Source organism: Cydia pomonella, chromosome 1, assembly GCF_033807575.1.
Source record: "Cydia pomonella isolate Wapato2018A chromosome 1, ilCydPomo1, whole genome shotgun sequence".
NCBI classification, from domain to species: Eukaryota; Metazoa; Arthropoda; class Insecta; order Lepidoptera; family Tortricidae; genus Cydia; species Cydia pomonella.
The window spans coordinates 13,945,307-13,971,671 of record NC_084703.1 but is presented as its reverse complement, the minus strand read 5'-3'; the positions used below and the strand labels follow the sequence as shown (position 1 = coordinate 13,971,671).

Below are 26,365 nucleotides of genomic sequence, written 5' to 3'. Positions count from 1 at the left end.
CCTGACAGCTCCATCTCAAAAGCGGTGTACTCGGGCGCGTCCTCCGGCTCACCCTCGCTGCCGTCGCTCGCGGCCGAGAGCGCCTCGTAGCCGTACCCGGGGCGGACGCCGCCTGCGGCCGCGACGCCGCCCCCGCCGCGGCCGCATTCGGATCCTGCTCCTGACAGTCTCGGCGATGCTTCTATTCGATTCAATGACGATGCTTTTACAGATTGCCCGCGTACAGTAGATGGTGAACCTCTTGCCGGAAAATGGTTTGAATACCGTAATTTGCTATGGCGAAACGTGGTGCCGCCTTAACGCTTCCTTTCGTCAGACGATTAGATTAAGTTCTTAAATCGCCAACAAACTGTTCCACGTATTATTTCCACTGCGTTGCACTTTCAAACTCAATAGAGCACAGTTAAACCCAAAAAAAATAAAGCAACGTTACACGTAATAAACAGTACGAGTGAATTACTAGAAAAATATGTTGCTACAACTGCATACTATGCACAACAACAATGAGACGAAAAAGCTCACGAATGTTCGTGCGAGCTGTCATTACGTTTTTCGTGACTTTCGATCCGTAGCTGCAGCTTACACAAATATTACTGTAACAATGTAAAGAAGGTAAAAAAACGTCAATAGTGTAGCGACGCCGACCATAGCCTAAGTAGCGTATTCGACTAATAGTGACCTTTGCGCCGCGGAGTCGTAACAAGTTTTGTTAATGGGAGGTTACCAAACAACAAAATTGTATAGATACTACTTAGGTTTCATACATAAAATTGTTGAAGCGAAGTGAGCAACGGTTTGCCTGTCGACCAGCCTGAAGTGCGGCCGAGTGGCGTGGGGCGGGGCGGCGGATCAATGTTGCGACCACAGCGCCCCTCACGCGAGCTTCCCGCGCCACCTCCGGCGTGCGGTTCTAATCTCCCTTGCCATACATATTTAATTAATACTGTTCCACAATGATGTATGTCGTCATGAACTTACTTTACGATTCAGACTTGTTACATTCTTGAAGCGTGTTATCGTAAACATATGGAAACTAGTAACGTACCATAGTACTTAATGTCAGTCATGCGCATTACAGTCTTCTTACAAAATTAAATGTGTGAGTGAATATGAAAATAAACCATTTTTAGGGTTCCGTACCAAAAAGATACAAAAGGTCTATGTCCGTCCGTCTGTCACATCGCTAACTAGTAGCTCTGTGAGCTGTAGACCTCGCGAACATAGCTTAAAACTGAATAAATAAATGCAAGGCTCTTTGGAAGAATTTATAAAAACTAAATTGACAAAAAAAAACATAATTATCGAATGGACCAACTTTGTATATAGAAAAAAAAAGTGGAATAGGTTGTATTTTCACAAGGCTCCTTTTATTATACAGGGTGTTTATTTAGTCACCTGCAATAATTTACGGGGTGAATATATAGGTCCTACTGAGCAACTTTTAGAATGGGACCAATCCCGAAATCGCAAAAAAATATGGCGGGTTCATACATTTTGTCTGTCTGACCTTGACATTTTCTATGGGAGAATAAATTTTTCTTTCGCGATTTCGGGATTGGTCCCATAGTAAAAGTTGCTCAGTAAAAACAAAAAAGAAATCCTTGTTCGGGAATGGAACCCGGAATCTCGGCATTGTAAAGCGAATATATTCCAACTGAGCCACGAAAAGCTATATGTAACACGGTGAAGTTAGGCTACTTATTCTCGAGTAAAACCTAAATATCTAAATCCCCCCTACACCAGCGTTCTAAAATATCAGAATTTTTCGCAAATCACTCTGTAAACATGTGTCACAAGGAAGAAACTCTTATGATATCGATACGGCTATTTGTTTAGGCGCTACGTACCATAACTCCGCCATTTTAAAAAATAAAGCGTATTTTTTTTGGTAAAACGTAGGCAGCTTGTGTACGTATTCATCAAGTATGAACTTTTTCATTTCCTGTTTGTATAAAAACGGTATTGGTCGGTAGTCATTACGCGTTGTTTTTTTTTCAGGTTTATCATGGATTTTTCGATCTCGATGCTTTCAAAGTTTGGCACACAGCTATGCTCCGACACCCTCACGATACGGTTTCTATCAGCGTTCAAGACGGTTGAGCCACTACATACCTTCTTATGACAGGTCCACACTCAGGTACCAGATTTTTTATTGACCCGTTTTAAAAAGTGCCTTCTGCCTGACCTAACCAAAATTTTTCCACCGTGGCTACTATCAATAAAACTGAAATCACTGGGTTCCTTCATGATTTCACTTGGCCCCGTGGCATTTTCCTTTTCACCAGGTTCGTTGCTACTTCAACTTGGACCTGGTGTATTTTCATTTTCAGGCTCCATAATGCGTATTATATTTTACAAATTTGATAAAATGTAACATATGCGTATTAGACAATCGATAATGTCAATGTCAATTGTTGTCGTAAATTGCTCGTAGGTACACAATCCTCTTTATTTTTACTTTAAAATTATACAATTACAATTACAAGAAGTGCATGCAGAAAAAACGCAAACAAAAAATACAATCAAAAATAGAACATACAGGAAGGACATGCGTATTTTTTATGCTAGGGAATATGCTAGTCAGTTTGCTCTGGCTCCTACACTAGGCTCAGCCTGTCTCGTAGGTAACCCAGACTCAAAAGAGTTTATATAATTGATACTTAAAGCCTATATGCGTGTGCGTGTGCGTGTGCGCGTGCGCGTGCGCGTGCGCGTGCGCGTGCGTGTGCGCGTGCGTGTGCGCGTGCGTGTGCGTGTGCGTGTGCGCGTGTGTGTGTGTGTGTGTGTGTGTGTGTGTGTGTGTGTGTGTGTGTGTGTGTGTGTGTGTGTGCGTGTGTGTGTACATTTTTTGATGAGAGTTTTACTATTAACTTTGTTATATACAAAAGGATGGATGAAGTTAGGCAGACGTTGAGCAAAAGCTGATACAGTCGGAGGAACTGGGACTTTGAACGTGCGCTTTTGCAGCATGCATTCGTAGTTGGGAGACATCAAGACTGTTTTGTGAATCCTTGACACCACCCGCAGAACAAAAATACCACGAACGCTGAGGACACCCAGATTGCTGTACACTAGTTTGGTAGGATATCTAATTGGTTTTCGAAGGGAGACCTTGATAATAGCTCGTTGCGCCCTTTCCAGTGTAAGCATGTAAGTTTTGCATGCTCCGCCCCAAGCAGTTATACAGTAGGATAGTATAGATTCGCAGATACTAATGTAGACTGTTCTAAGCAATGACTTGCGTGCCGAGTTTCGTAAATTTTTAAAAACGTAATTAAGTCTGCGTACTCGATTTGCTGTGGTTATTACGTGGTTCTTGAAATCCAGTTTTTCGTCAATTACCACCCCAAGATATTTTATGGCAGGAGCCCTGTCGATCGGCTGGCAAGAACAGGGAGTTGCTGGTGATTAGGTTCGGTTGCAAGTGTGAATTTTGATACTGGGTGAAGTAGAAGAAGCTGAGGCTTTTGTTTTATGGAAACAGATGAGTTTTGTTTTTGTAGTGTTGAGTGTAAGCAAGCTGCGTTTCAGCCACTCGGCTACAACACCCAGACCCCTTTCTGCGGCTTCAGAAACACTTATCCAGCTGCAGTCGTGGAAGATTATTGCCGTATCGTCAGTATAGCAAATTATATCAGCGTTAAGTAAATTGCCTGAAGCAATGTCATTTATGTAGACATTAAATAATATAGGAGCCAGAACGCTACCCTGCGGGACTCCGAAACTAATCTCCATAGGGTTACTTATGTCTTGGTCTATCTTCACTCGCTGTGTTCGGCCTGACAGATAGCTGCTGAACCATTTCAAGGCAATCCCTCTTACTCCAGCGAGTTCTAGTTTTTTTAATAGGATTGGGATTGAGACAGTGTCGAATGCCTTGGTTAAGTCCAGAAAGACACCGATGCAGCTTTCGTTATTGTCCAGGTATCCTGATATTAGCTTTGTCATAAGTACCACTGCGTCTTCAGTCGACCTTTTTTCGCGAAAGCCAAATTGGCGATTTGAGATTATGTTGTTTTTTTCCAGGAAACTGACCAAGCGCTTACTGACCAATTTCTCTAGGATTTTTGAGAGAGCTCCAAGCAAAGAAATTGGCCTGTAATTGCTAGGATTTGATTTGTCCCCTGCTTTGTGTAGTGGTATAACCGCCGCCTCTTTCCATATATCAAGAAAAATACCCTCGGACAAACTAAGATTAAAAATGTGTGTGAGGGGAGTGATAATGTAGCTTTTGATAGCTTTTAGCAGACGATTGGTAATCCCGTCAAGGCCAGGAGAGCTATCTGGTTTCAGGCCATTTATAATCGACTCAACCTCTGATTCGCTTGTTGCAATTAGGAAAAGAGATTGAGGCGGGGAAACATTTGACGACATTTCGCGCGCAAGGTCCTCTTGAGTTTTGTTTATGTTTTTAAGCACGTCGTTGACCAGCCTTTCACCAACTCTAGCGAAGAACTGATTACAGCAATCGAGAGATTCGGCAACTGTGCTCTTAATTTGGGTTAGATCGGTTGGTTTTTGTATATTCTTTGTCGTGTAAGTGATGTTTTTGATGGAATTCCAGAGTTTTTTAGGGTTATTCTTATTTTCTTCCAGCTCTGCTGATTCGTAGTTATATTTTAGTTTCCGTAGAAGCCCGTTGTGAAAGTTTTTGTAGCGGATATAAATTTGTTTCAGGATTTGATCATTTGGGTTTTTGCGGCATTTTTGATGGAGATGATCTCTATGCCTTGAGCACCGAATGAGCCCGGGGGTCATCCAGGGCTTAATCGTAAACTTGGATCGGCTTATAGCTACATATTGTGAGTGTCTGAATCTGAATTATTCGTATAAGTAGCTTCTATTCAAATTCTAAGAATGTATAACAGTGCCGTATCAAACCGTGTGTAATTACAATAGAATTGAGCTAATAATAATATAGGTTAGGTCAGTTGAAGATATGCGTCAATTATTTTGTATGATTTTAGATTAGACTAAAGTTTAACTCTGGTTATTTTTAGCATTAGGTTAAAAAAAAAGATGAAAAAATGTTAAAGGAAAAAATTTGTTTAGGAAAAAAACACTCCTGGTTATTTGCACCAACGGGGCTTAAAAAGAAAAGTAATAAATGGGGAAAGGGAAAATTAAGTTTATGAAAAAATGACCAAGGTAAAATAAGATAAAGCGAAAAAAATCTATTGGTAAAATATGGGAACGGAAAATTTGCCACCAAGAAAAAATGGTTTTCAGAAATTATGGGCCACACTCGAAATGATTAATTTATATTTGTTGTTGTTTTTATTTTATTTGTTTGCTGGGTTGATGTCGTGGAGGCGGACCAACGTCGGCTGAATGCCAATTCATGGCAGGAAACCGCGCTGGATCGGGACAGGTGGCGTTCTCTCGTTTTGGAGGCCAAGATTCTTTTTGGATCGCCGAGCCAAAGCAGTTAGTTAGTTATTTTATTTGTTTGACATATATAATTTATTCTAAATGGGAGCCCTGTCGGCACGAGTGATCGACGCCACTGGAGACCATAGGGCAGGCGTTTACCTCTCCCAGCGTATATCCCTGGCAATACTGGGAGGTAACGCGGCCAGCGTTATGGGATCTTTGCCGCAGGCGGAGGGAGGCTTTAGAAGGGGTATTCTTTTTATAACTAATTTGTTAGTTAGTATATCTTTTAGTTTTTGTTTTATTTAATATTAGTTTAATTTTTAAGTAGTTTTATTTTATGGCTAGTTCAGTTATAATTTTGTTGTTGTTTTTAAAACCCTGTAATTAAAATTATTAATCACGTGTAAAGAGTGAATAAAACTCTTGCTTAATATTTATTCTAGAAACATTCTAGACTAGTATATTTGTACAATTGCTTTTTTTTGTTTGACGATATTTTGTGAAATTCTAAGTATTAAATTTGATCTATGAATTATATTCATTAGTATTATATATGGAATAATATTTACATCAATAAATTGCTCTGATAATTAGCTTAAGATAATAATATGTAATACTGTCTAACTATTCATAAGTGCTTGTTGCTAGCCCTACATGAATAAAGTATATTTGATCTGAACTGAACTACCCCTTGACCCCCTTGACCCTTGACCCTTGACTTTTGACACCCCCCCCCCTTCCCCTTGGTGATATTTAGTGATTTTAACGCTACCCCCACCCCCCTGCCTCAAGATCACGTGATAATTATGATGCCCTTACACGCTAAGCAAGTTTAATGCTGTTTCTACTATATTGCGTATATGTTCCAGATCCTATTTCTCAAAAACAGGCATCGTAAAAATCTGCTTATCACTTACCTATATAAATACATCGTTTCATATGTATACATTAGTTTTTGATGGCAATGGCGGATTATTGAGGAAAAACGTCTCATAGCTCGCGCAAATTGTGACAGTTCTAAATTGTGGTTGAAAAGCATGAGTAATGTATATAGTACTTATAATAATTAGGTAGGTAATTGAAAAACAGTTATAACTAAGTAAATAACACACACACAGTAAGTAACACAGTGTGGAGAGCGGGGGCTGCGGCGGAGGGTCTAGCAAAGCTCAAGCATTCCAAATACTCGAACTTGGAACCAGTTTACGACTTTGTCCCAGTTGCAGTGGAAACTGGTGGACCCTGGTGTTCTGAGGCGAAAACCTTTATTAAAAAGCTAGGGCGGCGGTTAAGAGAGCGAGGTTTGGGTCCCCGTTCTGGATCATACCTGGTTCAGCAAATATCATTGGCAGTACAACGCGGTAATGCGGCCAGTCTTTTTGGAACTTTTGCGCCGGGTACGTCTCGTCTCGGGGATTAACGGGGAGACGTAGGTAGTGTTAGGTTTTTGGACATAGCCTGTTGCGGATTTTATGTTGTACCTGCATTTATGACGAAGCCTGTGGCGGATTATCACTTATGTAGATTGGACGAAGTTTGTTGCGGATTCTGTTTGGTGGCTATATGCTTTTGACGAAGCCTGCGCTGTGGATTTGGATGATGGTTATGGATTCTCTTAATGGTAAGTAGCCTTTATTATGTTTTCTTTTACTAAGTAAATAAAGTTTAATTGAAACCACTTCTTTTTACCTTTTTTCCCATTTTTGAACTCTGAAAAATGGTCCTAGTACAAATCCCCAAGCTTGGACATCATATAAAAATACATATTGAACGCTGATACACGAATAACTGTGAAACCGTGAGTGTACTCGCTACGAAAATCACTAAAATATGCGATGCGATGCGAGGCGAGCTTTTATTATGAATGTTTTAAAGATGGTGCGATTAATGTTTTTATTGGGTAAATACGCATATAAAATAGAGCGGATTATTTGATCTGATTAAATTTTTGAGTAACATGGTTTCTGTTTTTCCCGCTTTGAAAAATAATTACACGTGATATCTTCTCTGACCTTCCCCCCCCTCCCCCATCGTGATCATTCGTGATATTTTTATTACCCCCACCCCCCTCCTAAACGATCACATGATTTCTGGACGACACCTAATTTGTTTTTCTCAGAAACGCGTAATTTTTCAGGATTGCCTAACTTACCTTACTTAAAATCCTGAAAAATCAACGGTTTCAGAATTATGACCAATGATAATCTGACAATCATTACGTTATGACTTTCAGTAATTATGCCAAACAAAGGGACCCGTATCAAAATATCTAAGATCTGGCCAAAGAATTAACATTTCACAAGGGACAGAATAACGTTAATCGGCACTCCTTTTTTGTAGATTAAAACAAATTAAATTTAAAATTAAGTAGCAACGCATTCATTGAGAAAAAAAATAAAATATCTGAGTTGTTTAACGTCAAATATCTTGCCATTAACCACTAAAGGGTTAAAAATAAAAATACGGGGTAAACTGACCTAAACCGGCAAAATTGTATGAATATCCATTAGGTACCGACGCGGTTCATTAAATCATCTACAGATTAATATTATTTGATATTTGAATTAATATGGCCATTAGGTAAGTGTTATGCGTCAGATACGTAATACCAAGTACGTTATGCGATGTTAAGACACACGTATGTAAGGCCTGTACCGAAAAAAAAACTATAATTTTCATGCCGCTGTAATTTTGTGTCTAAGCATGATGACTACGGCTCTCTTAACGCGGTAAAAAGTCATATTATTATATTATATATTGCAATATAAATAATTCTGCTTTAACGGTGTTCAACTTTATACCGGTCAATAGAAGAGATCACTGAAAATTGGTCTTTTCCAAATAGCAAGAAAATTTGCAACATCCTAATTTCGAAACACTTAAAATAACCTCTAGGTTTTGTGTATTTCATAATAAATAACTAATTTAAGTAGTATGTTGTCTCTTGAACAGAGGCCTCAAAGCGGTAGATCTTTTGGAACAAGTGACCCTGGGCCCATCACAAAGATTGCTAATAGAATTTGCGAAAACCAAGCATACCTGTCATAATTATTGTGAAAACTGGGGTGTATATGCGGCTAAAGTGCAACGAACTACGATGAAAGTCAGTTCAGATCTCCGTACGAAGGTTAGGATAGCTAAAGTTACAGAAAATGTGTGTTACTTTAATCTAGGCCAAGTTGAAAATCATAAAATTTCCTACGTACAAAAATCGCATTTGGTAGTTGACATAAAATAGATTAAGAGCTCTCGTCCTGCAGTGCCGTTCTCTCAACAATTATTATGCTCAAATCAAAAGTGTATTAAAAAAGAAGAATAAGACAGCCAAAAAACATTAACGATTCCAACAGGTGATGGGCTGATGCAGGCAAATATGAAAAACGGGACCGTATAAAGCTGCCACTGGATGCGCTAGGAAGAAGCTGCCTATCACTCCTACCGAAAGAATAATAAATATATAAACTGACAATTATGTAAATTTCCTAAGTAGTAAATCGTTTTTATTATAGATATTCTAAAAACATTAGTTTGTTCTCAATCGCATCAGTTTTTTTTCATTTCAAGTTGACAGTTTTTCGGTACATCCCTTATATACGAAGGTGTATACCAAAGTGAATTTCAAAATTTTAAGGGAGATCATTGAGTTTTCTTTAATTCATTAAGTTCCAAATATGAGTAGTACGACCTACATTTTTATTGCTATTAATTTTATTAATGTAAAGAAATACGTACGTGCCGGAGGAAAGCGCCACATAAATGTACTATCATCCTACCAACATAGTTATACGACGAAAAATGAGAGGTAAGCCGCGCCTGTCCGAACTGGAATGATACCAGATTGCTTTCGAAAGTCCCGAGCTATTTGGTAAACCCTGTTGATAAAGCGACATCCGACGCATCCGTATACCGGCACGCGCCATGGATTATATTATGAAAACTGATTGGGAAAACACTAACAACATTCCAAATGAAACCGATACTCAATTTTAGCTACTATATCTTCTTAGTCTAACAAAACAAGTCATTCAAGGTGTTAAGGGAGCACGGAGCCACGTTATTATAATTTTTCATAATGTATTACAAAGAGTTATTGTCCTTCGTTTTGTTTATGCTTCCAGGGAGTAAGGTAAGCAATTAAGTATGAAGCACAGACAATAAAACCTAAAGACGTAACTTTGACCAATTATTTCATGAAAGCGATGCTGGAAAAAACAGGTGTGCGAGGGACACGGTGAGCGAGTCCCGTGCCGTGATTGGTCATACGAGTATTTTCACATGGCATAACACGATTAGCATAACTTTATTTCGCATTAATGTCACTATAATAATGCTTCACATCATATGAAAAGCTGTGTTCCTAATATATTATGCGCATAATATTGTTTGGCCGTATATAAAAGACTAATGTCGATTTTTTTTTACTTCAAACTTCATAATATTCAATACGTTGAACAGATGCTTCTATTTACTAATATTACCTAACATTGAAATTACTATAACTAAAATTACTAATTTAATTGATGTTATAATTTTTGGTTGTATAAAACGACGTAACATATACTACTCGCTTATATTACTGCACGTCATTTATTTGTTTCTAGAGCCAGCAGGGCGCCTAGCTAAGTGACAATCGTTTATAGAAAACAAAAAAATAAAACGCAATCATTTATATACATTTTTGCGCTTATCTTAGTGTTTCGTTTTTTTTTGCAAACGATTGTCATCTTGGCGAGACTCCCAGGTCAGAACTGCGACCCTTACAAAGACAACTGTAGCCAGAAAAGAAGTTTAGGATAGGTTAGAACTGCAGTTCCTACAAAGACGAACTGTTGCTAGAAATGCAGGTTAGGTTAGGTTAGAACTGCGACCTTCACAAAGACGAACTGTTGCCAGAAAAGAAGTTTAGGTTAGGTTAGAACTGCGGCTCCCACAAAGACGAACTGTTGCCAGAAAAAAGTTTAGGTTAGGTTAGAACTGCGGCTCCCACAAAGACGAACTGTTGCCAGAAAAGAAGTTTAGGTTAGGTTAGAACTGTGACCCTCACAAAGATGAACTGTTGGCATAAAATCAGGAAGCAGGTTAGGTTCGGTTAGAACTCGGACCCCCACAAAGATGAACTCTTATGAGAAAAGCAGGTTCGGTTAGGTTAGGCTTGATATGCATTAAATAAACTATTGTCAAGAAGTTAATATTGGGTAACTAACGCATTAGAAGTATAAGTTTTAGGATATTTATATCTAGGCTATACGGGAATACGGATTATGCGTATAGAATGATTCGACATAAGAATCATGACATTTCACCTGTGGGATGGAAATTTACTAGACAAGTGTATGGGCATACAAAAATAGGATATTCTAGTTTAGGTTACACGGGTTATGCGTATACAGGATGATTCAGGAGACGTGAGCAGGATCAAGCCTGCATATTCGGTAAATTATCAGCAACTGTTTCGTACCAGTATTTGTGAGATTAACGTTAATTTAATTTTTACTGTTCAAAAAAAAGAGTTTTATTTTATTTACGATATTTATGGTCACCCTCTTTGTTTTATCCATAATAAGTGACAAATTGAATGTCATCGGAGTGTGGTTACTTTTATAAAATCGTATCTCACTCAAGTGTGACATTTTGTTTTCTTCATAATCAAAGTGCTGTCATAACGGTTAAAGAGGTTTTATCTTTGTTAATTAATTGTTGTAGGGTGTCCATGATTGTAGATAATCAAATTTGTCCTTAAGAAAAAGTTAAATAACAGATAAAAAGCGTGATTGTTTTACTTAAATATGATGGTGAACGATTCATTAACATTTACTGATTGTGTAGTCTTAGTCCAGCTCACGTCTCATGAATCACCCTGTAGAAAGATTCGACTTAAGAATTTTATGACATTTAACCTGTAGGGCGAAAATCTTTTAGGCAATACAAGTATATGCGCATAAAAATTAGGATAATCAATTTATTCGGATCAAAAGTTATGCCAAAGGTTGTTATGCCAAAAGATGTTTGCGAAGTGAAAATAGTCTGAAAAATTATGCGTTCCAATTTAGACCCCTGTATTTTACCAAAAACATATCAATCTTTCATTTTCAAAAAAACCTATTTAACTTGCACACGGCGGCAAACAAGTTGCCTATTATCGATAACGTACTCGTAATATCGACAAAATCACAACGACAACGACATTCCTAAAATTCCTCATCCTTGCACGGAATTCGTGCGCGGACTATACTGACATAACAAAAGTGATGTGACGCGTGAATAAGTATTGTCAACAGTACCCCTAGTCTAAATTTATTCGATAGCGAAACGTGACGTATGCGTTTGCGTTAAGACCATAGCGATGACGATGACATGTCTCTGGTTAAGACTCATTTTGTATGGGATTATGAGTTTCCAAAACATCCCGCTTGGTGCGCTGTTTCTAAATCCCATAACCATAACAAACGCGTACGTCACGTCACGCTATTGAATAAATTTACACTAGGGCTTCTGATGATGGTAATTATATACAATGGAGAAATTATATGCAAGGAGATGACTTTTGAATACTATTTTGATTATTTATTTGCGATGAATATTGTTTATACCTGACATCAAATTGGTAATACAAAATAATTGGTTCTGGCTATGTTAATGACTAATAATGTGTTCCATATTTTTTGTATAAATTAGCCTTCTCCGAGGGTGAATTGAAAAGTTTTAAGCCTAACCTTTAAAATAAAGACTTGAGTTTGTATAACAATTTTATTTTTCTACATAGACTCCAAAACTATCTACATATACACTTTTGCCACCTTGCTTCGAAATATTCAGTCACAGCTTCTTGTACCTCAATATCCGTCCATCCAAGTGTTTTTTTTAGGTTCGGGAAAAGATGATAATTAGAAGGGGCCAAGTCCGGCGAGTAATTCCAACCCACAGTTATGTATATGTGCGATGGATTTCGCTGCAGTATGGACAGGAGCATCATCTTGGTGGAACAACACTTTTTTAAATATCATACCAGGTCTTTTTGATTTAATTTCTTCGTGAATCAGCATTTATGGTTTTACCCATTTCAAGATAATCAACCATGATAACCCCTTTGCAATCCCAAAAAACTAAAGTCATTACCTTCTTCGCTGATAAAATGGCCTTAGCTTTTTTAGGAGGTGGAGACCCTAACCTTTTCCATTTTTTGTATGGCACTTTGACTCTGTGGTATTCCGGTGGACCCAAGTCTCGTCCATAGTTATAAAACGACTAAGAAAATTATCATTTATACGAAATATGTGAATAAATTATAGCAATTGAGGTATAGTATTAGAGCTGGCATCTCCAACAAAATCATTCCACACCTCATTGAAGTGCCGGCACTTCATTGCTTTTAGTACGTCTTAGTACTGGCGAGATGCCACACATCTAACAAAATTTTTAAAAAATAATTAAAATTGAAAATGCCTCTATGCGTTATGAAAATGTATTCTAATAATATCTAGAAACATAATAAAAGCAATATAATAAAAATCCACTGCGAAAATTTTAATTAAGCTTTTTTAAATTATTTTGAAACGTCACTTTAATTAAACAATAAGCACTCTTGGTGGTACGCCATTTTTCTTGGCGCATAGATTACATTTCGCAGATGTAACATGCAGGTACTAATGATAATCTACCGTATTGTTGAATATATACACAAAAATGATAAATTCATTGTAATCTTGTATTTTTTTGAATTGTTTTTATTATATTTAAATATTATATTATGTTATAAGCGCGATTTGACCAAAATTGCTACGAGTACGAGAGCCAAACACAAAAGGTATTAAGACTATTTTAATATCAGCAGTGTCACAAAAGAAACTAAAATCATTACACTTAAATGGAAATGAATACATTTTATCTAGATTCTTTACAGTACGTATTTAGGCAGAAAATTAAAAGTTGTCATAACAGTTTCGCTTCGGACTAGCTAGCAGACGTCAAACGCCGAAAATGGCGGACACAAGTTGTTCTCGATAGCTTGTCTAGTACGTAGTACATTTATGTCAATGATTATAGTCCTATTCGGTGAAAAGGAACTGCTCAGTAAGACCTGACTGGAACTCCTCTAAGACAAACTGCGATCCTTACAGAACCGAACTCTTACCAGAAAAGTGGGTTAGTTTAGGTTAGAACTGCGACCGTTACGGAACCGAACTTATTAACAACAATGATGACCTGCAAAAATCGGAACTGCAATTTACATTGTTTAATTTTTTGACTATTGAAAATATGAGTAACAAAAATTATTATGGAACACGTTATGGACAAAAAATTTGAGATATAATATATATATAAATATAAATTCGTGTATAAATATATTTGTTTTCAAAGCATTCACAGTTTTAAAACAACCTTAAAAAAAGTTCATGCATGAGCACCAATTAAGCCAGAAATGCCGTGCTGCATTTAATCATTTATGTGCTGCATTTAAATTCCAGACGTGTACTTACCATCTTTTTCTTTCCTTTCCGCAACCGCTATTTATACTTATTTTTTTATTGATTTACGTGATTTTTAATATAATTCTCAATATGTGATATCGTAGTTTTACTAATTGTAGGTACCTATAGGTAGTATGTATTAAATTAATACATTAATTTTACCTATTAAATTTTGTAACATGTGAACTACGGCCCTTGTTTTGTTGTTTTTGCTCAACGCGTCTTGAACTGCTACAGCAGATGGCGCCAGCTGCTGACATATACCTATGTCAAATTTGGTCGTGTTCACGTTGTAGTTTTTATCGCCATCATTTCTTTTAATTAATTTTTTTATTTACATATAGTTTAACATTGATCTGTTGTTTATTTCTTTTCAATTTGTTTGTTTTATTGTTGTTGTTTATTATTTCTTGTTTTTAATGTTTTTTGATTTCCGTGCTTCACTCGTTTATGGCCCCGGCGGATAAACGAGGGCTGGTCTTCACCAGCGTTGGCCAATCCAGGCTAACAATATGCTGAGTCGGGACCATTTCATGACTAATATGTGTCATGTAATGTAATGTAATGTAATGTAATGTAATGTTATACGTTGTAAATACACCTGTAACATCTTTAGTCCTACGATTTGAAATGTGTATATACAAACAACATTATTGCGTTTCAGGGCGCCATACCGGGCACCTTCTTCTGGAAACCCCGAATGGGCATAGATTTGGCTATGCCCACTACAGGTATAAAGATGAAAACGCCTTCGATATACACTTAACACTCTGTCACTGTAAACTCTGTGTAGGCAGAGTTAAAGGCCTAATACAATTTATGTAATTTAGTATTCTAAATTGCTTAGTCACCAGCAATAGAAACTAATTTTAAAAATGTTAGTTATAATCCTATTTCCTATTGCAACTAAATTAAGAAAGGTGTAAAAGCCTTTAGCTAAGTACTAAGAACTATAGCTTGGTCAGACTAGTATCAGAAATACGGTACAACGTCATCTATGATCATCTTAAAAACTGAAAACTGGACGAAGAAAACAATAATGCGCCTCAAGGGTATAAACATTTATTAGGTATACAAACAATAAACGTATTTAAGTATTAAGTTTATTGTTTGTATAGTGGTAGTTAACACAACACAAAACTCTATGATATTGTGTAAAGCGGTTTTGAATATTTTGTGAACAAATTGACAGACAGACTACAAGTAACAAGTAAATTGATTCAGTAATTCGGATTGGTTTTCCCCATATGTATGTCTTACAGATTTTCTCAAAGCAAAAAGTACAAAAACAGGTACAAAAGTTAATGTCAACTGGACGTAGTTAAAGGATAATGATCCAATCCACAAAATTAACAAAACACGAGTTAAGTATACCAAGCCATTGCTTACGCTCCGTAGCGATCGAAACACAACTGTCACTGTCGCACAAATATGGAAGAGTGATAGAGAGACACAAAACCTTTTTGCTGTATGAAAATACATATCTTAAAGACCTCTCAGCCGGCGTAGCCAAGATGACAATCGCTAGCGTTTATTTGTGGAAGCGATAGCGATTGTTACCTTGGCTAGGCCCGCTGAGACGTCTTTAACGTGTGTATTTTCATTCAGCAAAAAGACGCCCAGTTTACACTGCACTTTCAAATTTTAATCAATATGGGATACCATCCCACATGTATGACGGGTTAAAATATCCATTCGCTAATACTCGTAACAATACTTCTACGTAAATAAGAATCTCTCTGCTTTGCTTAAAGGTTGGCTGGTAGAGAATGCCTCATGGCATTAAGTACACCTTTTGTACGATAAGGTTTTCTTTCGTGCAATAAAGATTAAATAAATAAATACTTATACCTTGGAACCGTATAGTTATATTCGATCAATTACGGAACTGCTCCACTTTTATTTTACCGAAATAAATCCAATCTACTTGGATAATTTTTAAGAAAACGCAATGTTCCAATCCATTTGAATCCTTAATGAGTAACAAAACTGACTGTGTTCAAATCCTTTAGATAAACAGCAAGGGTTAACTTCAATAGAAAAGCATTTTCAACTAAGCGGATTCAATACAATGACGCTTTTCGCATTCTACTGAAGTTACCCAGGTATTGCAGCGCATCGAGCATGTTCGCGGAGGCAGGGGTGCCGGGTTCTTCGCCGTCATCAGAAATCGGGTAGCAGGTTTCTAGGAGAGAGTGAGACACTCAGATAATCGAATACTTAAGACCGTCTCTATACAGCCCAAGTTTTCATTACTGGTAATCCGTTCACCATAGCGAGAACAAAAAAGCGGCCAAGTGCGAGTCGGACTCGCCCATGAAGGGGTCCTTTATGACGTATTAAAAAAAACTACTTACTAGATCTCGTTCAACATTTTACCACTTTGGACACACATTTTACCACTTTGGTAGTGTCTCTCGCGCAAACTATTCAGTTTAGAAAAAAATTATATTAGAAACCTAAATATCATTTTTGAAGACCCTATCCATACCCCACACGTATGGGTTTGATGAAAAAATATATATATAATAAAGTAATGAACTCGTAATTTTAAAAAGGAAAAAATGTATGTATATATATGATGAAAACGATTCATTTTTCATCCAAACACATAATATAAAAAAATTGTATCAGTATTGAGGAATCTCAATTTAAACCGCCATAAGTTTTACTCAACTTTCTGTAGATTGGATATTTTTCCTTTAACTACGTCTAACTTAAATATATGTGTAACATGTAACCCACAAATGCACTTTTTCGAACTACCTAATACTCAATAAATCCATTTGCTCCATTTTCTAGACTCCCCGCTAACAGCTTTTCAACCTAATAAGCACAATATCAAGGCTGGGCTAGTGGTGTTGCTAAATGGTTACGACATCATGACGTCCATACTTGGACTGCTGCAGGCCATGCAATACGCAAGAGATGACGAAACAATGGACCCCGCCTCAAGCCTCTACTACACCGGCGCTTACAGATGGAGTTTGAGGACTATGGACTTGTAAGTAACAATATCACACCGATGTCACACTGTGTTTTAGCGACACAAGGTGTCACGGTGTTGAATATGATGCGCTGTATGTGCGAAATCTAGCGAAATGACCGCATAATTTAGGTAAAGATAAACTGCAAGTTTGTCCATTTTGCTGTTACGGCGACATCTTGCTAAATCTGGCAAGTTGCGTGAGACCAATAATCATTTGTCCCTTTCCAACGTCTAGGTATGATGGAAAGGGACAAACGATTATTAGCGGCTTGTTAACTTTAGTAAACGTTTATGAATAAGGGGTAAGTATCTATACACTGAACTTGCCGTAAATAAATTTGTCGTCCTATATTTAGCTCATGCCCCCATCCTCTTCTGTACAAGATGTTATTGACAAAAAAAAGTAAAGTCTATTTAAAAAAAAAAAACAAATTACCTAGCTTTATTTAGTTTTTGTAAAGCCAAAAACATTAATACAAACTTAAATCAAGATACTAGAAAGAGGTTGAGAAGACTATGTACGGACACGTCTGAAAATATATAGATACAGACTACAAAGCGCCTAACATATGCATACACCTTAATATTATGGGCAATAAGGTAGTGTATACATATTTTAGGGACTTTGTTCGTATTGATATTTTTAGATATTTTTGTTCAAAAACCTTTTTAGGGTTCCGTAGTCAACTAGGAACCCTTATAGTTTCGCCATGTCCGTCTGTCTGTCTGTCTGTCTGTCAGCTTTCTAGCTCTAACGACCACGGAGCAAAGCCTCGGGGCTTTGCTCCGTGGTCGTTAGAGCTAGAAAGCTGGAATTTGGCATGGATATATAAATCAATAAAGCCGACGAAGTCGTACAATAAAATCTAAAAATTTAATTTTTTTAGTGTACCTCCCCTACACGTAAAATGGGGGTGTAATAGTTGCTGCAACATGTTTTTTGTTTAATATTAGCAATGTTGTCACAATATAAAGATTTAATAAAAAAAAATATTAGTACTTATGTTTTTTGTTTCGAAATATGTTTACATGACGTTACAAAAATCCAATACGTCATGCAACTAAGATTAAACATGTTAACAACAGCACATAATAAAAGAGGTACAATAACAGTGTACACAAAATAAAACAATATTACAACGACACACTCGAGGGCGCGCATCCATCACCTCACCGAACCTCAAACATTCATATCTCACACTCGCCCACCGCCATGCAACAGATCGCATTCCAGTGCTGACGCCAAGAACGCATTAGGGCCTCCGCTAGCTGGCGCGGGTGCACGGAGCGGACGAGCAGAGCGCGGGGCAGTGGCGAGTTCTTACGCGACACAGTCGGAGCAGCCGGGACAGCAAGAAGAACGCGTCGCCGAGACCTGAGAGCTATTTTTTTTTATTCAGAAACAAACAGTCATTCAATAACATTAATCAGTAGATTAAGCAGCAGTAAACTGACCTATAGTTTCCTTAATTTACATATCAAAATACGAAGCTAATGCACTTTTTAAATACAAAAAAATATCGTATATAAATGCAAACAATTTTTACAATACTTTAAACAAATATCTACAGCTTGTCTATATGTACTGTACAAGTTGATTAACACCTAAACATAAAAGTGAACATCAAAGTCATGTGAAAATTAAGCTAAATAACAAGCAAAGATTATATCTCAATTATTAGAAAAAATATGCTTATTTAGGTATTCTTAATACATATTATGTGAATGCTTTTTTCAGTAAAGTAGTTGTACAGTTAAATATATCCACATCTGTGAGTTTTTCATTATTATTAAACAGTTTACAAACACGCTTAATAAATGCATTACTAGCATAACGAGTCCGACTGCGAGGAATAGAGAAAAGGTCTTTTTTGCGACACTGGAACTACTACGCGGAACTCTGAAACTTATTTTATGAAGCAATGTAGGGGCGTCTAGTACTGAGTGAATAATTTTGAAAAGCAAGACAGAGTCTATTGCATCACGGCGGTCATTTAGTTTTTGCATCTTAAAACGTGTACATGTATCCGTATAGTTAGTGTAAATTTGCCCAGTCCTAAACGCGAGTGATTTGATAAATTTCTTTTTTAACCTTTCAATTCTATTAATATGAATAGCGTGAGATGGTTTCCAGACAGAACATGCAACCTCTAGATGACTGCGGACAAAGCTATTGTATAAGATTTTGTATGTTAAAGGATTTTTAAAAGGTTTTCCTACCCGCAAAATGAAACCCAATTGTTTAAATGACTTATTTAAGATGTTGTCGAGATGTGGGACAAATGTAAGGTTACTATCCATTAGAATGCCAAGATCACGAATCTCTGTAACCCTTTTCAATGTTTTACCTAAAAGGACATTTTGGGGACATCTGGAAGAAACAGTCGCACTAGGCGGTTTTCTAGTTCAGGACAGGACTCGTTGCGCAGGACTCGACACACAGTAACTAATCAACTAAAGGTCACACGATCGAAGAAGCCTCCAACTTGCTTCTAACCAAGGCGTTGTAGACTAGCTTAATTGCAAGTGGATAGTTAAAGTTACGCAAGTTTCGGATGACAAAACCGAGTCTTCGATAGCAGACCGCAGCTAGTGATAGTATGTGCTCGTGGAATGAGAGACGTGTATCGAAGACTTGACCGAGATCCTTAACGGTGAACATACGGTTTACGGGCTCAGAACCCAGAAAGTATTGTACAAGTATTGGATCACCCGCGCGACTGAAAGTACAGACACAGCATTTGGTAGGGTTAAAAAGCAGTTTGTTGTCCATACTCCAACGAAAGATCAAGTTGATGTCTGCCTGCAATGATTCACAGTCTGCTCCTTGCCCCAAACCGTAAAACTAAAATATTTAGAGTAATCAAAAATCCTTCCAAACGTAACCTATTGCAACAGGATTTACGAAATCTTGAAATATACTACATCGATAATAATCTTTTCCTAAATAATGATAAATATAGTGTACAAAATGGATATATACAGATGATTATTATAATTAGCTTATATCTAAAATAGGCCCTTGAGGCATTCTACTAAGGATGCTAGCGGCATTTCCTCGTTGTATCGCAATACTGATATGTTGTGCGAGGAAGCCGCCAGCTCTTTGGTCGCCAGTTACGTCAACCAGACGTTTCGCGATTTCTCCAAAAAACTTGTGCGCGCTGGGACCCCATGGACCTAAAGTTTCTACGCCAAATAGGACAAAATGGTACCTACTCTCGACCGAGGCTCTTATATTTATTACATTTCGAAATTTCGGCGCTTTCCGCCGCTGTGCTTGCTTTTACATTAGTCCGTTGGAGGTGGAACGGTGCCAGTGTGTCTGCACAGGTAACATCCGTCCCAAGCTCCAAGGAACCAAGGACATCCCATCAGGCCTCTTGCCATCATCCCTGATAATGCCAGTCGGCTCAAGAAGAGCAGGCACATTGATGATGGCAAGAGATCGACGGATTATGTCATTAAGCGACGCATGTCTTGAAAAACGACCTGCTCTTTTTACAAGATAATCCATGGTGTCATAGTCGGTCCACGTCCGTGCCACAAGAGCATATATGTGGCGTACATACCGAAACCCCGAGTCGCAAACCAGTCGCCAGTCTTAGGGAGGTCGGATCAAAGAAAGTACCAGTATTAGGTGAAGGATGGGCATGTAGCCAGTAGCCGGCTTCTCGGGCTCCGATCGCCAAAAGCCTCGCGTGATATGGACCTGTACAGTTGTTTAGAAGAGTATTGAAAGTTAAATCACAGTAAATATTATCCCAGCTCCTTTGTGATTTTGGGTTGTCTGGAAATTGTTTTTGCATTTTAAGCATCTTCAAAGCCCGCAATCTCACAGTTTGTGGGCAAAGCCCTTAAGATATTTCCTATGAGACCAGGCGTGTTTTGAGTGGATGCCAAAAAGGCTGGGGAAACCACACTGGAAATTTTACGAATTCCTAAACCTCCGAATCGAATAGGGAGGGACGCTTGAGACCAGGAAGGCTCACTCAGCTGTATGTTTAGGATCGTCTCTAAACTAATTTTGATCAAATCGTCTATAGACGATAATAAATTTTGATGTTTCCAAAAAGGACAGCAGCGGAGCACATATGTAAATTTAGGGACAAAAAGACAGAATTTCAGAATCACAAGAGCATAATTAGGGCTAATTTGTAAACGATTCGTGTGATTTTTTAATTTAGATATAGATTTAGAAACAAAACCGGGAAAAGATTCTTCAAGTATAGGAGAACCCAGGAGGCAAAGAGAATCCTTGTCTATTAATTTTATATTAGGAGCCAGATCAAAAACTTGAGTTTAAGCAGACATAACAAAACACGTGCTCATTATTTTTTCCTGCTCTCAAACATATACTTAAACAAGCCATTAACTTGCAAGTTGCTTGAGCATCACTTTCTATAGGAGTTGAAGATTTAGTATTTTTTAATACTTAGGAGGACAATTTCTCCCGATAGATTGAGTTTGTGCAGCTAAAAAAAATACGTGTCCTTTATTTTAGACTACTCTACATATAACTTATATAAATATAAATTAAATCGGAACCGGACACTTGGGTACCTTTCTTTGTTATTTTGTGAAGCCGAACTGGCATTGTTGCCGAGCTATATATACAAGGTGCCCGTAAGCATTACGAGACATTTTAACGGTGCATTCCTCCTCTATTACCAACGTCTCAACCAGACATTTCACCCAGTTGGACGGTTAGTAATTTTTTTCCCAAGCGTTAATCTGGTTTGTCGGTTAGTAGTAGGCTTTCCTGACCCACACCCTTGGTTGGTACTTTTTTTTTCTTAACTAACAACCAGGCTGGCAACTAGGTGGTCAGTTAGTATTTTTTTCCTAAGTAGCTAATTTATTTGCCAACCAGGTGGTCAAATAGTATTTTTTCCTAATTTTCCAATTTATTTGCCAACCAGGTGGTCAGTTAGTACATCTTTCCCAGCACACCAACCAGACATGCCGACTAGGTGGTCAGTTAGTATATTATTCCCAGCAGACCAACCAGACATGCCGACCAGGTGGTCAGTTAGTATATTATTCTCAGCAGACCAACCAGACATGCCGACCAGGATCGAGTGCCCCACACGTCAACGACTTAATATCAATTCGACGTAAACAATGTAAAGGCAACCTACGTGCCATTAATTAAAGTTAATTTTCACTCCTTTGCTACAAAGACTTTGGCGTGGGAAACACGACTTACGAACTCTGACGTGGTGGTAAATAGGTTTAAATTAAACGAATAACCAAATATCATTTTTCAGCATTTATAGATCGCATGAGTAAGGAAAAACATAACTTTACATTCTTATAGAAATAAAGTATAATCACAAGTTCTTCACTCATTTTTCTTCACTACACGTCATTCGTGATAGATCCGTTTGTAATTTAAATTGAACTATTTCATTTTATGTAAATAATGTCCGACTGAAATCTCACCATTCAAAAGCTGCTTCTGGCACTTGAGTATATACATGTCGTTTTTAATTTGTGATACAGACCGTATAGTCGGTGGTTTTTTGTTTAAGATCTGTTTACTACAAACAGCATAGTATGCAGAGTCTCGCAACAAGAAATTCAGTAATTGTATAATATCTACTCTCTTTCTTGAAATATTACTATTCAATTTGAAGTTCCAGCCTTCCAAAAAGTTTGTGGTTCGGTGACGTTCACCAAAGACCGACCAAAGTTCTATAAAATCTGCACTCCGAAGCCAAAAAATACGGAGACTACCTCCAAAAAATTCAATACTTCATTATTATTTCATTTTAATAAGAATTTTTGCCCGGACGTGCAAAATTTTGCTATCAGACAATGATCCTTATATGCCCCATGCGTGACTGTCTACTTGTACAAGATATTATTTTACTAACGTCATCACCATGAAAATCTATGGAGAAAAATATCAAATGAATATTTGGTGGTGGTTTTAACTTTACTGCTCTTTATATTCTGAGTTAAAGACGACTTCTCTCTTTGTTTGTTGTTAAACTTCAATTCAATTCAATTCAAATATACTTTATTCATGTAGGCCTAGCAACAAGCACTTATGAATAGTAAGACAGTATTACATATAATTATCTTAATCTAATTATCAGAGCAATTTATTGATGTTGTAAATATTATTCCATATATAATACTAATGAATATAATTCATAGATCAAATTTAATACTAAAACTTTCACAAAATATAGTCATACAAAAAAAAAATGTATAAAAAATACTAGTCTAGATTGTTTCTAGAATAAATTCTAAATGTCAAACAAATATAATAAAAACAACAAAGGAAATACATGCATTGGAATATCCATTTCATCATCATTATTCAAATATAATAAATAATTAATCATTTCGAATCACAATTAATCCCACGTTGTTTTATCATTCATGTAGTCTTGTGTGGTATAATAAGCTTTAGAAATAAGTTTACGCTTTACATGATTCTTAAATTTATTAATTGGTAACTCAGTAATATGGTTTGGAAGTTTATTATAAAATCTCACACAATTACCCATGAATGATTTTTTAATTTTATGGAGCCGAGTGAAGGGCACGGCGAGCTTATGTTTATTTCTAGTATTAATATTATGAATGTCACAATTTTTCTTAAAATCGGCAATATTTTTATGCACATACAGAATATTCTCATAAATGTATTGACAGTGCACTGTCATGATGTCAATTTCCTTAAATTTATCTCTCAGTGAGTCTCTATGGTTCATTTTATATATTGCTCGAATAGCCCTCTTCTGCAGAACAAAAATGGTATTTATCTCTGAAGCACCACCCCACAGTAAAATACCATATGACATAATGCTATGGAAGTAACTAAAATATACTAATCGAGCTGTTTTGACATCAGTTAACTGACGGATTTTGCTTACTGCAAAAGCTGCAGAACTCAGTCTATTCGAAAGAGTAGCAATATGGGGACCCCACTGGAGTTTAGAATCTAAAGTTATACCAAGAAAAACTGTACTATCAACTAATTCCAATTTCTTCAACTTAAGCAAAGAAATATTGTCTTATTCTAATACACGATTACTTCCGATCAAACTATTTTAAACTTAATTATGTTTCTTTTAGATTACCACATTGGCTGAGAGGCAATTTCGGCGACGCGCTTGGAGTGTGGAATAACCGTTTCAAATATATGGAGACTGACGTACCTGAGTGGATGAAAAAGCTATTGCCCTGGGTGACTAAGGAATCTTGGGATAGAGAATATTCAGAAGCGGTCAAATTCAAAAAGTTTGCTGAATCATCCTTTACCCAATTCTACAGATTTCCATCAAAAACCTTCAACAACTTCAATTCCTTCTTGCCTACCTCGCTAGAGGATTTTGTTTTCTCTTCAGCTTCACGAGATCTGTCCACCCTGAGTGAAGAAAGTGAAGCAAGCAAACTTGCTAGACAAGAAGAGTTGCAGCGTATATTACAAGCTATACGAACCACAACAACAGCAGCCGGCCTATGATGGTTTTGTCATTATATCATTAATCATTTAATGCTTGGATTGGCGATTATCTGATAAGTGACTTAATTCGGCATAAAGTCGCGAGGGTAACGTATAATTGACTAATGATAGCGCGACATATTTTGAGGTTTAGAAAAATGAATTTTAAACTCTATGCCTTAACGCGTATTTTAAAGAATAGATGATTAAATCACATTCTACCACTTATCTTCATATGACATTAACAGTTAAAAATTATCCATGGTTTGTGCTTTTCAAAAATTAAGTGTAAACAAGTATACTTAAAGCGTATTTTAATAAATAGTTGGTTAAATGACATATTACCACTTATCCACATTTGACATTGATATGTAGTTAAAAGTTATCCATGATTTAAGAGTTTGCAAAATAAATTCTTATTATGTTGAATTAAGACGTCTTTTAATAAATAGTTGGCTTAATGATAAGTTGTGTCTACAATTCATACATAGCAAATGGGGAATCATTGCTCGCTTAGATTTGAAGGCACGTTTAAAGGTTTGAAAGGCAGGCAAAGGTAGTGAAGCGTGTAAGGTGTTCAAAATTAAGCGTGTAGATCATTTCCAACATTTCACACGATGAGTTACTTTCGGTACGGACTGTGCCTATTGAGTGAAATTAACGTAAGGCGGTCTTCACACTGGCGTTGCACCGCATCCCATTGCGATGTGGATGATTTAGTATACGGCAGAGTTCGCTATAGTTTTCCTTCAATAGTTTTTCGCCTCAAACTGAGTACTTGCGGTTTGCCAAAAATTATGTATAGCGATTGCATTTGTTGTACCTACTTACTCGGAAAACTGATAAACTCTGGCACAGCAACTTGGTCAGTAGAAAAAAGGCGGTAAATTTTTAAAAATATAGGCGCAAATGGTTGATCTCCCATATAAAATTTAAACTTTGCGCCTTTTTCTACTGCCAAACTGGGTGTGTTTGAGTATAGTTTCATGTCACCATAGGGATTTAAAAAGACCATATCTGTGGTACGGTTTTGAATTCGTTTATCTTGCTAATTATGTAAAATGGTACACGACTTGTATTTTCCCAGTGTTTTCGTTGTCTGTTATCTGTACATATTGTGACCGATCTTGTAAGTAGGATTTGATCCAATTGTATGCATTTCCCCTAATACCGATGCCATAGACTATGTATGTAAGAACTTATAACAGAGACTCGCGCCTGCAGTCAAACTGTGTAAACAGTGTTGCAGGAAACTGTACTAGATTATAAGTTTATTCCATGAAATAATAATAAAAAAAAAAAAAATAGAGTTTTCCTAGAAGGATTTGGTGCGATACTTTATCATATGCTTTCGTCATGTCAAGAAACAAGCCCACTGAGTATTTTTTTTGTTTATGTTGTGTAGAGCCTCTTGAACATATTTAAATACAGCTAGTGTGGTCGAATGTATATACGTTTATACTTAATGTTCACATATTATTTTAATAAATTGGAAATATTCCACAAACGTGCATGTAAAAGACCTACATGCTGATGGCGCCTGTACAATTCTACAACTTAAACGGGCAAGACTAGTTGTGTATTTGGGAACTAAAATTAAATGTCAGTAAACCAGATGTCTCTATGTAATCAAATGTCATATACCATAATAATAATCTACTTAGAAATAATAATCTAATCCGAATAAAGCATTCTCATAAAATTATACATTGCCGAAGGTTGATTGTCACGGTAAAGCATCGGCCAAACACTGAATGCAAAAGAAATTTGCCGCGAAGGTAGAACGCCTAAAAATAACATAACATTTGCTGTTATGCAGCCTTTTATACGTAAAAGTACGTGAGTTTCATTAAATAAAAAGTAAATATTCGAATTATTAATTATATCCGGATAGTAAAATATATAATTCTGTGAACAAACTATTGTTAATAATAGCATCAGATTTATTTTCGGACTCCTTAAATATGACCACAAATCTGCATATCGCCGTCGACTTAACTGGCTCCCTGTTCGTGAACGTAGATCGTTGCGAATTCTGTGCACACTATAGTCTGTATATTCGATCCGACA

The 26,365-nt window shown here is 37.0% G+C and overlaps 1 protein-coding gene across 2 annotated transcripts; it reads left to right on the top strand.

Annotated features, from left to right (window-relative positions):
- The first annotated feature begins 425 nt into the window (after window positions 1-425).
- On the top strand, window positions 426-25,589 carry LOC133516295 (uncharacterized). 2 transcript variants are annotated; one of them, XM_061849159.1, is made up of 5 exons: window positions 426-1,099; window positions 1,999-2,137; window positions 14,509-14,575; window positions 16,647-16,848; window positions 23,926-25,589. In XM_061849159.1, exons 3-5 carry the CDS (start codon window positions 14,545-14,547, stop codon window positions 24,314-24,316), a joined length of 624 nt encoding a protein of 207 aa, XP_061705143.1. In that variant the 5' UTR covers window positions 426-1,099; window positions 1,999-2,137; window positions 14,509-14,544; the 3' UTR covers window positions 24,317-25,589. The 2 variants fall into 2 exon arrangements, with proteins under 2 accessions (XP_061705143.1, XP_061705135.1); XM_061849151.1 differs by lacking the exons at window positions 426-1,099; window positions 1,999-2,137 and adding an exon at window positions 8,021-9,502.
- The last annotated feature ends 776 nt before the right edge of the window (window positions 25,590-26,365 follow it).

Bases quoted from the DNA above. Each gene is read 5' to 3' on its own strand.
- LOC133516295 (XM_061849151.1), top strand. From the start codon at position 9,449: ATGTATTACAAAGAGTTATTGTCCTTCGTTTTGTTTATGCTTCCAGGG. The intron at 9,503-14,508 runs GTAAGCAATTAA...ATTGCGTTTCAG, and splicing joins TTATGCTTCCAGGGAGTAAG to GGCGCCATACCGGGCACCTT. The intron at 14,576-16,646 runs GTATAAAGATGA...TCCATTTTCTAG, and splicing joins TTTGGCTATGCCCACTACAG to ACTCCCCGCTAACAGCTTTT.